Source organism: Gopherus flavomarginatus, chromosome 2, assembly GCF_025201925.1.
Source record: "Gopherus flavomarginatus isolate rGopFla2 chromosome 2, rGopFla2.mat.asm, whole genome shotgun sequence".
Taxonomy (NCBI): domain Eukaryota; kingdom Metazoa; phylum Chordata; order Testudines; family Testudinidae; genus Gopherus; species Gopherus flavomarginatus.
The window spans coordinates 8936955-8949704 of record NC_066618.1 but is presented as its reverse complement, the minus strand read 5'-3'; the positions used below and the strand labels follow the sequence as shown (position 1 = coordinate 8949704).

Here is a 12750-nt window from a genome sequence, read left to right as displayed (position 1 = left end):
CTCAGGAGTGTCATTTTTCTATGACTTTTTACCATTCACTCTCAGGGCTGCTGTGGTTTTTTGATCTCCAAATACACATGTGTAATCTCCAGCATCCTTCAGATCTACATCGTGGATGACCAGCTCAGCAATGCTGCCTTCTTGTCTCATTCTGTATTTGCCACTTGGCCTGAGCCCCTTGGGCCCCTTCTTCCACTCCACTGGAGCAGCTTTGCTCAGCTCACAGCGCAGTGTGGCTGTTCCACCTTCTGTGGCTTCCAAGTTCTTCAGTTCTTCTTTGATGAGTGCAGGCAGGGCTGAAGAAGGAAGCATGCATTTATATGACATGCATCAAAATAATATGGTTGCACTGTACGTGGCATAGTAGACTGAGACAAGGACCAGTTTCATGACTCTCTTTCAGTGCCATGACTTTATAAGGATACTGAAGGTGGTGGTTTCTCCTTCCTTAGAGGTTTTTAAGGTCAGGCTTGACAAAGCCCTGGCTGGGATGATTTAGTTGGGGATTGGTCCTGCTTTGAGCAGGGGGTTGGACTAGATGACCTCCTGAGGTCTCTTCCAACCCTGAGATTCTATGATTCTATGACAAGGACGGCATGGGTGAAAGGCTACATAAAAGGGGAAAGTGAGCTGGCACTTAAGGAAAAGCCTGGATAAATGGAGGGGTCTGTCTCCAGAGCTGATAAATTAGCATGTACATTAGCACACAATTCATTTTTTGAGGGGGGGAAAAGAATTAAACACAATTTAAAATAATGGTTGCCAAGCAGTTACTCTGCCAAAGAACCTGCTTTTTAACTCCCTGCAAAAAAATTGTTCTTTAAAATCAGACATTTTGCCCCACAAGGCCTTTCAGCTAGATTGTCAAGTTCGGACAAGTGCCTTACTCCCGAGCAGAAAAGAGGTTTTACTGCAATAATTATTTCAAAGACATTGGCAGATATTATGTTGACAATAAAAGGTCATTTGGCTGATATTTCTTGATAGGAGGGTTACCTAGAGAACACAACAGAAAATCAGGACCAGCCTTGGTTTCCTGTCCCTTAGACCCCCCCCATCCCACCTCCGGATCCAGAACTGTGCAGGGGAGGCCCCCTGCCCTGGGGCCACTAAGACCCATGCAGTGGCCCTCTTCCCTCCAGCCATGTGGCTCTGGGGAGAGAAATTGCAGGGAGGAGCCAGCCAAAGACTCAACCTGTTAGGACTCTTAGGAGCCTCCGCAGAAGCTGTTTAAGCCGAAGACTTTGAACACTGGCGATGTCATCAGAATACTTTTTACAGGTTTGATTGGACATTTTTCTGCCTTGCGCTGACTGGTGGTTTGCTCTAGCCCTCTCTCATGGACTTCTCACCTCAGCATCACGCCACATCTGCTCCTCATACTCTCCTCCTTCCTTCCTTGCCCAACCATCCCCTTCCCTTCAATGTTCCATCTCTCTTCCTTGTCTTTGTATTTTAATGCTGCCAACTAACCTCTCACATCCCTCCCAAAAAATCATGGAACTAACAGTGTTTGCCACTGATTGCTCTGCTTACGTATTATGTCCTTACTCCCAACCCATCATCAGTCCTCTCTATGTAGACTCTCAGCTCTTTGGGGCAGGGACTATCTGCCCCTCTGTGTTCATTCAGCAGCTTGCACAATGGTGCCCATTTTAGTCAGTCCCTAGGCACTACCATAATAAACATGATTAATAACAATAACAGAAAGCGATGAATACTTCTACCATGGATTTTGACTTGAGCAGTCGTCTGCTGGTCTCCAGTATCACAGGTGTATCTTCCAGCATCCTCCGGCTCTGCATTGTGAATGAGCAGCTCTGCCACACAACCCTTCTGCTTCAGCTCATATTTGGCACTCTCCTGGAGTATGGCTCCTCCCTTCTTCCACACCACTCGGGCATCGGGTTTAGTGATCTCACAGCGCAAAGCTACAGTGCTCCCCTCTTCCATTTCTGTGTTCTGCAGGTTTTGTTTAAAAAGGACTGGCAGAGCTAAAATATACAACCAGAGATGATCAATACAGTGTACAGACCATCTCCACCACGCCCATATGACAATGCTCTGATATAGTCTACCCTTTCAATCCCAGTCAAGAAAGATGGCCAGTATGGAACAAGTGCAAATTCTTTACAATTGTATAAAACAAACAAAAGGAAGAACTTCTTTGCACAATGCATAGTTAAACTGTGGAACTCATTGCCAGGGGATGTTGTGAAGGCCAAAAGTATATCTGGGTTCAAACAAGAAATAGATAAGTTCGATGAAGATAGTTCCATCAATGGCTATTAGCCAAGATGGTCACGGATGTACCTCTACGCTCTAAGCGTCCCTACATTTCCAAGTGCCAGAAGCTGGGACTGGAGAACAGGGGATAGATCACCCACATTACTTTAGTGCAGGGCTAGGCAACCTATGGCATGGGTGCCGAAGTCGGCACACAAGCTGATTTTCAGTGGCACTCACACTGCTTGGATCCTGGCCACCGGTTCAGAGGGCTCTGCATTTTAATTTAATTTTAAATGAAGCTTCTTATACATTTGAAAACCTTATTTACTTTACATACAACAATAGTTTAGTTATATATTATAAACTTATAGAAAGAGACCTTCTAAAAACGTTAAAATGTACTACTGGCATGCGAAACCTTAAATTAGACTGAATAAATGAAGACTCGGCACAGCACTTCTGAAAGGTTGCCGACCCCTGCTTTAGTGTAACGTGAAATTGCACTAAAGCAATACAGATATTACTGAGTACATATATTACTGTTAAACCTTAACTATGGACCCATAACTGGCCCCTCTATAATAAAGAACTGCCGTTAAAATATAGCACATGTATTAAGCACTACATAACTAAAATAAATTGAGATCTACCAGCTCTGCCTACCATTTACTTTCACCCGAGCAGTTGTCTTTTGTTCTCCAGTGCTGCAGGTATAGTCTCCAGCATCTATTGATTTGGCATCTTGAATAATGAGCTCTGCAACTGTGCCATGTTGCTTTAACTCATACTTGTCACTGGCTTGTAGAACTGTATCGCCCTTTGTCCATTTCACTGGGATGTCAGGTTTGCTAAGCTCACAGGTCAGTTTGACTTGACTTCCTTCTTTAGCCTCCTCATTCTGGAGTTCTCGTTTGAAAAGAACTGGCAGAGCTAAAAATGTAGAATTGCAGACTGTGACCATTCAAGAAAACAAGAGTGCCTGGAAATCGCTTTTCCCCTTTTTGCTTCATCCCATACGAGCCCTTTCACATAAGATATAGAATCACAGAACACCAGGATGAAAAATTGCTTAGATTCTAATAATCCATCTCCAGCTGTCAGTGCAGTATATTATTAATAACACCACAAATATTATATAAATGGTTTAAACACTTAATAGCATGAGATCTCAATAGCATGTGGGGACTCTCTAAGGGTCCAATCATGAGAGAAACTGGACATCTTCGACTCCCCTATATTGCTATTTCCATGCCTGCTTCATGCTGTGAACTACTGAATACACAGATGAGGGGAACTGTTTCACACCATTTTTGTCACTGCAGTTAGCTAAAGGTATCCTTTTTCTAGCACTACATTTTGCAGATGTCAGTCAGGGATGTGAGAAGTTGGACTACACTCCGGAATGGTGTTCAGGGCTAGCCCATTGCCATACAAAGAAGAGAACTAGCGAGGTAAAATAATACATCCAGAAAGAGAACACAAGGATAGGACAAACAGCATGACAAACAATAGCGGACACATTAGTTTTCCCAGTCAAGGATCCCTTCTCCTTATAGGAAGCCAGACACATTTTTATCAGACATGAAGATGTACTAACTTAGCAAACACTGCAAAGCATACACAGACAGAAAGCTGAGCAGATAGATAAAAGAGTCCCATGGAAGATTCCTACACAGCCTCTGTCAGAGAGAGTGATTTCAGACTGCAAAGTGAATTAGTGAAGAGTACGTGGCATCCAATGTTTCTGGTAGTGTTGAGTGTGGAAGAGGAAACATCTGGTGAGGTTTCTCGCTTCAGACAAGTTACAGTAGAAAGTGCTGTTGCTTGATGGTCTCTGTTTTCACAAACGTGTTCACTACTGTCTTCTAGCGCAAGGTTATGAATGTGCAGCTCAGCACTTACACTTTCTGATTCATCACACACTAGTTGCTTGGCTGAAGAATGACAGCTCCTTTCCTCCATTCCACTTTCAGCCCTACTTCGGCGCACACACATCTTTCATGCGGCACTGCCTTTATCTACCACTTCATCATTCTGGAACTCTTGGGTGAGCTTTTTGGGTTCATAGCTAGAAGGGTCATGGCAATACAATGTGTTATAACATGTGTCCTTATCCCGGGGGTCATCTACATCTACTGTTCCACAGGGAATCTTTTGAATCTATTTGCTTAAATCCTTTAATCCTCAAGAGGATAAATTTCAAATCGATTGTAGCTGCTGTGTAACATAAAACAATGCATTTATTTTCTAGATAAAAATATACTCTCCCCCCAGGTGTCAGAGTGAGTTCCTGTTGAAACCAATGGGAGTGTTTCTATTGTCTTTAATGGGAGTTGGATCAGTCCCTAGTGTGGTAGAAAAGCATAACGAACAAATCAAGATGAATGACAACCACAAAGCTTTCCTTCATCACATTGTTAAAATAGTCCTTCCTTTCATTTTTAGGGCAAAATCCTGCTCTCCAGAACTCAGTTCTAAATGGTGCTCCTCCCACGTACATGGAGGACTCACTGACATTCACAGGAGATGAACACACATAAGGAAGCTGACTGAAAATCAATGTGCATAACTGAGAAGGGTATTTTCCTTTCAGCTCAGTAAACTACACCCAGCCCCGGCCTGTCTATCCTTGCACTCTGAAGCTCATTTCAATCTCAGAACAAATGTTTTGTCTATTTTACACTTTGTCACCTGTCTGGAGGCTGTCCAGCTGAGTTAGTCAGAACATATCCTGCATTACAGTGTGAAGAGATGGAGTTAATTGTCAGTTCAGTTGCAGCCAGGTGTTAAATTGTTATTTTGACCTTTATGTTAGGCAGCATCACTCCAAACTTCCTTACCCTTGACAGTGACAACTGCACTACTTTTAGCTGTTCCAGCCTCACACTCATATCGGCCACTGTCTCTATCGTCTGTCCCATGAATGACAAGCGTGGCTTCAAATCCCGACCGGCTGATCTTATACTTAGAGGAGTTTCTAAGGGTCTTCCCATCTTTGCACCACTTTACCGGGCTGTCTGATTTGGAGGTTTCACAATGAAGAAAGGCATCCTCTCCCTCAATGATTTCGGCATCAACAAGCTCCTTTGTAATGATGCAAGGTTTCTCTAGAATCACATAAAACTTGTCTGAGATTTTCAGAGGGAAGGGAGCAGCACATTCCTTACATGGGATTATTTATACCAAAGATCTGGTTCAATATTCTGCAACGTCATTATCGGAAAAGAACAATTTGGGGATGGGAGGCATTAAGCCCTCATAGTGAGGCTTTCTACCCCTAGACCTGGTTTTGAAAATCCCTGGTACAGTATGGCAAAATCCAGGTGGCAAATGTCTCTGTGGAAGAATATGAATCAGAGATAAGTCACGTACGACAGGCATGGTTTAACATTAACTAGGGAGAAGTGTGAATTTCACTAGCTCAGGAAAATTCCCCTAGATCCCCTTCAATATGAACAATGCACAACTTGATGCTTCTGCCTAAACAATAAGCGTACATGTGCACAGTGAGAAAACTGATCCGACATGAAGAGCATGGCAATGCAAATTGGTCAGAACCAATCAACTGTTGACTTTTGGCTTCTCAGTGGTTTTTAAAGAAGTGAATCGGAAACTGGTTTTTGCCAGCAGATCGTCACATGTTTTTGCCGCTTACATGCCAGTGTTTTTCTAGTAAATGCGGCTTTTTTTTTTGCTTTCTGAAAACAGCTGCTCATTCTGCAGAACAATGCCAATGTTATAAAATGGTGCAAAGTTTCACCCTTCCAAAACTATTCATGTGATTCTTCAAAAAGTGTTCAATTTGATGCAGCAGAAACCAAATATTTTACTCAGCTCTGCATACTGAAGAATTATTTTATGACTCCAAGAGGTACACAGGATGGATCCTGAATTCATTACATTCAGGTCATGTGACCTCATTGACACTTTCCACTTGCCTCTCTCTCCCTTGTTCCTCAATACTGACTTCTCTAACTAAAGAACTCACATCACAGAACCTAATTTATATCATTTACTGCTCTCTCTCCACCTGCACACATATACCACTACCCAGTGCTGACCTGTAATCTCTTTATCCTTTCCTGCAGCCTTTATGCTTGAATTACCTTTAACAACCAAACTGGCAGATGTTTTCTTATCACCAGCTTCAAAGGTAATGACCCCCGAATCCTTCAGTGACAGTTTTTTCAAGGTTAGCAAGTGATAGCCTCCAGGCTGAGACTGGATGTCATTAAGTTCATTGGTATGAAGTGGGGTTTTATCCAAAAACCACTGCACATTGCTATATTCTACTGGAGAGATTCTGCATTTGAACATGGCAGATTCTCCTTCTACCACATCAACATCTTCCAGATCTTCAGTTATTAGTATTTTCTGGCCTGAAAGGAACACAGACATATCAATTGCTGGACTCCTTAGCTTCTATCCCTGTGTTCAGATAAAGGCAAAGGAGAATGCCAATGACGTGACCTCGAACACGAGTGCTTTTGTGAAAGGAACAGGAATCTTGGTACCAAAGGTTTAAATACAATTCCATTGTTATTGATCAAAGAATTTAAAAAAAAAATATTTACAAGACATACCAGAACAGGATGAAGACAAATTCAGGACACTAAGCTACATGCCATTGATTTGTAAAGATTCCAGTACACACTCAGGGGAAAATTACAATTCTAATATTTTAATCTCCCTAGAATATCAGAAATGAAATCCAATACATAGACCTGAGAAAAGAACGAGGCCCTTGATATGCCATGTGTTCTGGACATCTAGGTTCATTGAATGGATGTTCCCAAAACCCCTGTCTTGATTTATCATATTTTGCTAGACCACATACAATTTTCTTCTTTAGCGGTGCTATTAGCCAGATTCCAACTTCTCTATAAACAGCCAAATGACAAACACACTGATGAATGGAGATTTAATTTGGGAACTATGTTAGTAATTTATCTGTCAAAGGAAAAACAAGAAGCAGTCCTGTAAATCAGTCTAAAAGCAAGAAAAAAAGATTATCTATACATAAAGATATTCCTGATGTCACTGTGAATTACAACACAAATTCAGGAAATGTTACTGAACCACAAAAACTAAGGTACTCCCACAGTTTTCATGGACTAAGCTTGTTCCACATTTTCAGTCCTATATTTGAGTTTAATAATATTGTTCTTTCTAGCAGTTAAATCAAATATTTTATAGGTCAGCAAAGTTGTTTAAAGTCAGCATTAGAAATCTTTCACATTATACAATAGACACTGTATGACATCTTATGCAAGACCCAGTGTCATCCCTATTTTAGGACAAATTGCTGCTTTTGGAAAGCTAGAGAGTTGCACACTGTTTCTTTTGTAAGATGAACTGGCAGATAATGGGAGGGGCAAGACTGCTGTGTCTATCTGGAGGTTGGACTAGATGATCTCCTGAGGTCACTTCCAACCCTGATATTCTATGATTCTATGATTCTATGATCCCTGAATCCATAGCAATTTTACAAGACACTACCATGGAACCTAAAATTGTATTGGTAAATCATCTAAGCTGCTCCTCTTCTTCTCTTTTGTTGTTTTATCAGTTTCGTTTCAATAACAATTTCCCCTTGACAGAGTCCTTTTGGCGCTGCAATCAGAGTACCGTGAGCTCCTCTGTACAATGTGACATCAGAGGTAACTCAACCAGTTGCCATTCATTCCCTCCAATAACTTTAACCCTAACTTGAAAACCCTAATCCTGCTGCTTGCCTCAGGCATCTTTCCCACTGACAGTGCTTATTTGGTGCTGAGGACGAGGAATTCCTTTTCCTGCCCCCACCAAATGGGCACCGTTTAGATTAACTAAAACAGTTTTGACTGTGCAAAGGTACATAATCTTGCCTGAGGCAGGTGTAGGGCAGAGGGAGTCACAGTGCAAATCCGCAGCCTCACCCTGCCTCAGTCAATATAGTTCCAGATCTGAAACAGCCCCTGCTATTCCAGTCCTGAACCCCTGAATGGGGGCAGGGGTCCCAGGGTGGAAGTCAGGAAGAAGGAGGGGGTTGAATGGGGCACCGGGGGGGAAGTCAGGGGCAGGGGTTCCAGAGGCGGTCAGGGAGGAGGGGTGGTGGGATGGAGCAGGGATCCCAGGATGCAGTCAGGAATGAGAGAGGGAGTCCGGGGTGGTTAGGGGATAGGGAGGGGTGGATGGGGCAGCGGTCCCAGGGGGGCTATCAGGGGACAGGGAATAGGGGGAGTTGTATGGGGCAGGAGTCCCGGGGGAGCCGTCAAGGGGAGAGAAGCGGGGGGGGGGGTGTCAGCTGGGGGGGGCAGGGCCACACCTGGCTGTCTTGGGAGGCACAGCCTCCCCTAACTGGCCCTCCACACAATTTCGGAAACTCAATGTGGCTCTCGGACCTAAAAGTTTGCCCGCCCCGTTCTAGGCTGTAATCTGATTGGCATTCCTTAACTCACTCTGCTCAGCTGCCAGTAAGTCAAGCTCAGCATTATAACACACACACTTCCTGCCATCTGACAGTCGTGCGGTACTTGGTCATGCATTCAAGCCGTCCATACCTTGCACGATTAGCTTGGCTCGAGACTGGGCCTCGCCAATGTCGCAGGTGTAGGTGTCACTGTCGCTTTTTTCTAAGGCATTAATAGTGAGCTGCAGGATGTTCCCTTTCTGGATGATCTCATATTTCTTGCCTGTCTTGAGCTCAACCATCCCTTTCCGCCAGGTGACTGTGGGTGCGGCTTTCTCAGTCTGACACATAAAAACAGCGACTCCTTTTTCATCAGCTTTCAGATCTGAAAGCTCCTTCACAAAGCGATTGGGTTTTTCTGAGGAAAGTGACAACAAATGGTTAGCCCAACATAGACCTCAAGTACATCATAAACACCACTGCTTTGTGATCATGTACAGCTGTCCAAAGTGAGATTGGATCAGAACGGCAGCACTTTTACATCTACCATGCCCAGGAGCCAAGCTGTTGATGCTTGTAAAGAAACAAAATGTCATTAGTCTCCTTTCTCTGTAGCCACTTGTAATGGATATGCCTATGGTCTGTTATAGAATTGAAAGAAAATGTACTAAATTCCAGGGCAGAAATTCTCTCGCTTGCTGGTGAGAAATGCAAAGATATCCAGATGTAGTTCACTAGCTCATAGTACTGAAAAGAGACACATACAATGAGTTTAGGAATAAATCCAGGCCTTCATTTGAATTACAACTCCTGGCCTGATCTTCATAGATTTTAAGCCCCTTTGAGCTGCTGTCGAATTGCCGCCGAACTGCCACAGAAGCAGCAGCATGGTTGAGCTGCTGGCGAAGTGCCGCCGCTGATCTTTTTTTTTTTTGACCGCTTGGGGTGGCAGAAAAGCTGGAGCCAGCCCTGCTCTTAAAACAAGAATTTTGGATTGTCTTGGAATTGGTTTGATATTTTTCAAATAATACAGCACTGAGCACAAAGGTCAGAGCTTGATGTATTATTTATCATTATTAATAAGAATATTTTCTCACTTATTCAACACCTCAAAGTGCTGTGCAGAGGTGGAAAAGTGTCTCTCATCCACCTGTTACATTTTGGTTTTTAGACTGCAAACTCTTTGGGGGAAGGATTGTAATTTATTATCGGTCTGTTTTGTGCCTGCGGTAATAGTTGTGGCCTTTAGGGGTGTCATAAATATAGAGGGAAGGATAGCACAAAATCCCTCCTCAGCAGCTGTACTGAACCGCCTTATCTGTAAGTGGTTAAGCAGTTGAAATAACCTAGTTGCACCTGACAAGAAGGATCAATAAGAAAAGAAGATACTTTCAAATCTAGGGGGAGGGGAGGAGGATTTGTTTGTTGCTCTCTTTTGTTGTTCCTTCTTTGGACAGAGGGAAAAGCTAAGCACATACAACATCTCCTGAAAATATACCTGGAATAATCCATCTAAAACCACAGAAATTGTAAGTAGGGCAAGGAAATGTGTTAGGTTATCTTTTGTGTTAGCTTGTGAATTTTCCTATGCTGCAGAGATAGTTTTATTCCTGTTTTTGTAGCTGTGAAGCTGAGCTCAGAGGGGAATCTTCTGTGTTTTAAATCTTCTTATTACTCTGTAAAGTTACCTTCCATCCTGATTTTGAGGGTGTGATTTTTTTTACTTTTTCTTTATAATAAAGTTCTTCTTTTACTGATTGATTTCAGTGTCCTGAAGACAAAGGGTCTGGTCTGTGCTCACATTGCTAAGGCAATTAGTTGGTATATTATTCTCAAGCTTCCGCAGGAAAGAGGGTGAAGGGGTTTGGGGGATATTTTGGGGGGATAGGGATTCCAAGTGACCCTTCCCTGAATTTTTGTGTAAATCACTTGGTGGGGGCAGCAATACTGTCCAAGGACAAGGAAAGGAATTTGTGCCTTGGAGAAATTTTAACCTAAGCTGGTAGAATACAAGCTTAGGGGGTCTTTCATGCAAGTCCCCACATCTGTACCCCAGAGTTCAGAGCTGGGGGGACAAGGTGCTACTGCAATATAAATGTTAAATAATAAAAGTAATAATAATGGTGGGCAAGTGTTACTATTTCCATTGTAAAGACAGGGAAACTGAATCACAAAGATGTTACACAGAGTCAGCAGCAGAGATGGGGATACAGCCAATCGCTTCTAAATCCCAGTCTCCTGTTCTAACCACTGGACTCCTCTTTGGCATAGACTGTGGTCTAATTACTCTCACATTTATGGTACAATTAACATTAACAAACTTCAAACCATTTTTCATTTATATCATTTTCAGTGTGTGTTTGGGGGCTTTCCCTTGCCATTGTTCATGCAGATCAGTCAGTTAAGTCACACAGTAAGGCTCTTCAAAATGGTGACCTTTTTTTCAGAAATTACTAAGCTAAAAAAAAAAGAAATAAAAAATATCTGTACGAAGTTTGGAAAAACAAAAAAAAAATTTCTGTTAAAAAAGCCAGTGAAATAAAACTTCTTCAAAAGTTTTGCAGTTTTTTGCCCTACTCTACATACTTTCAGGCTCCTGGGTGTTTGTCCACTGACCTTCTACTGTGACCGATGCTTTAGTTTTAGATGTCTCCGTCTCACACATGTATTCCCCAGTGTCCTTGGTCATGGCATCATGGATGATGAGTATGGCCCATGTTCCCTCTTGGCGCAAGTCATATTTTTGGCTTTTCCGGATCACTTTGCCATCCTTGTACCACTTCACATTTGTGTCAGGTTTGGACATTTCACAGCTCAGGTTGATGTCTTGTCCTGCTGCTGCTGTCTTATCCTCCAGCTGCTTTATAATCTCTGCTGGTTTTTCTGAGGGAAGCAACAATATCTGTTAAAAATCCATGTTCTGGAACTTTATCATTTTTTGGAGAATTAGGCTTCCTTCTATCTACAAAATCATTTCATATAGATTCACGTAACAGAATAAGTAATTCACATCACGTTACTGATTTACTTTTGGATAGAACTATCTGCGGGGAAAGCAAGTGTTCATGTTTAGTAGACGTTAATTGTATTTATTGGATGTCAATGAGCAGCAATTGGGAACTGACAATTAATTACTTACAAGAACGACAGAATGGGACTTATTGGAAAAAAGGCATTCACTTTGGTGGCTACCATTTTGCATTCATAGTTAATTAAGGATGCTGTTACTGTGGATGCAAATTGAGTGGCTCGTCATCTAACTGCATTTGCACCTGCAATCATTTGCACCTATAATTTCTGACCTGTAATTAATAGTACTCAGAAAATTGCAAGCAGAGATGAGGCCACTTTCAATATTTCCTTCCCCACCATAAACATTGATTTTAAAAGCTTTAAACCAGTACAAAATGTTTCAATATTTCAAGTTTTTAAGACCAGTTCCTCATCCCATTGAATTCAATGGGAAAGGTGCCATTTACTTCAATGAGATAAGGATTTTGCCTTTACAATTTACTGAGATAACCTATTTTTTGAGATTGCTCCAACTCTGAAATATCTCTTCACTTGTTACCTTTCACAACCAGCGAGGCCTTGGAGTTCAAGTTGCGAGCAGTGAAGACGACTTCCCCAGCATCAGCAGCAACCACATTTCTGATGTCGAGGGTGTATTTCCGCCCTTTGTTAAAGGTTTTAAATCGTCCACCACTGTGAACTTCATTCCCCTTCAGCAGCCAGTGGAACTCGCCAATGCTTTCATGGGACAAAATACACTCAAAAGTACAATTCTCCCCTTCTTGAACTTCAGTGCTCTTCAGACGTTTAGTGATACCAATGTTCAGCTCTGGAAGGTAAGAAGGTGGGTGGTACAACTACTTAGGATTGGAGAAAAGTGGTATTGTACAGCAGTCAGAGGCCTGAGGGGGCTTAAAATTCACATGAAGAACAATATTGAACACTTGCTATCTGAAGGGTTAGAAGAATGAGAGATGGAAAGCACCGCATCCTCCATTTGCATATTCAATATTGTGGCAGAACTACTCATAAGTTATCCCTTGATGCCAAGTGTAGCCCCAGAGCTGAACATTGGTATCACTAAATGCCTGAGTTGTAGGGGTGGGAAAGGGACTTGT

The 12750-nt window shown here is 42.4% G+C and overlaps 2 protein-coding genes across 51 annotated transcripts in view; one reads left to right on the top strand and one right to left on the bottom strand.

Moving 5' to 3' along the window:
- LOC127045875 (5-beta-cholestane-3-alpha,7-alpha-diol 12-alpha-hydroxylase) overlaps positions 1–12750 on the top strand; it is a 331656-nt gene that overhangs the window by 183783 nt on the left and 135123 nt on the right. The window lies entirely within an intron of this gene.
- OBSCN (obscurin, cytoskeletal calmodulin and titin-interacting RhoGEF) overlaps positions 1–12750 on the bottom strand; it is a 301886-nt gene that overhangs the window by 164615 nt on the left and 124521 nt on the right. For 48 of the 50 annotated variants that reach the window (XM_050942340.1, XM_050942350.1, XM_050942329.1 and 45 more), the window contains 8 exons: positions 12192–12461; positions 11237–11503; positions 8772–9038; positions 6336–6608; positions 5070–5336; positions 2893–3159; positions 1728–1994; positions 33–296 (listed from right to left, as the gene is read on the bottom strand). In XM_050942340.1, coding sequence (XP_050798297.1) covers positions 33–296; positions 1728–1994; positions 2893–3159; positions 5070–5336; positions 6336–6608; positions 8772–9038; positions 11237–11503; positions 12192–12461 — 2142 coding nt within the window. The remainder of the gene's footprint in view (positions 1–32; positions 297–1727; positions 1995–2892; positions 3160–5069; positions 5337–6335; positions 6609–8771; positions 9039–11236; positions 11504–12191; positions 12462–12750) is intronic. The other 2 variants (XM_050942324.1, XM_050942336.1) reach the window with 2 other exon arrangements.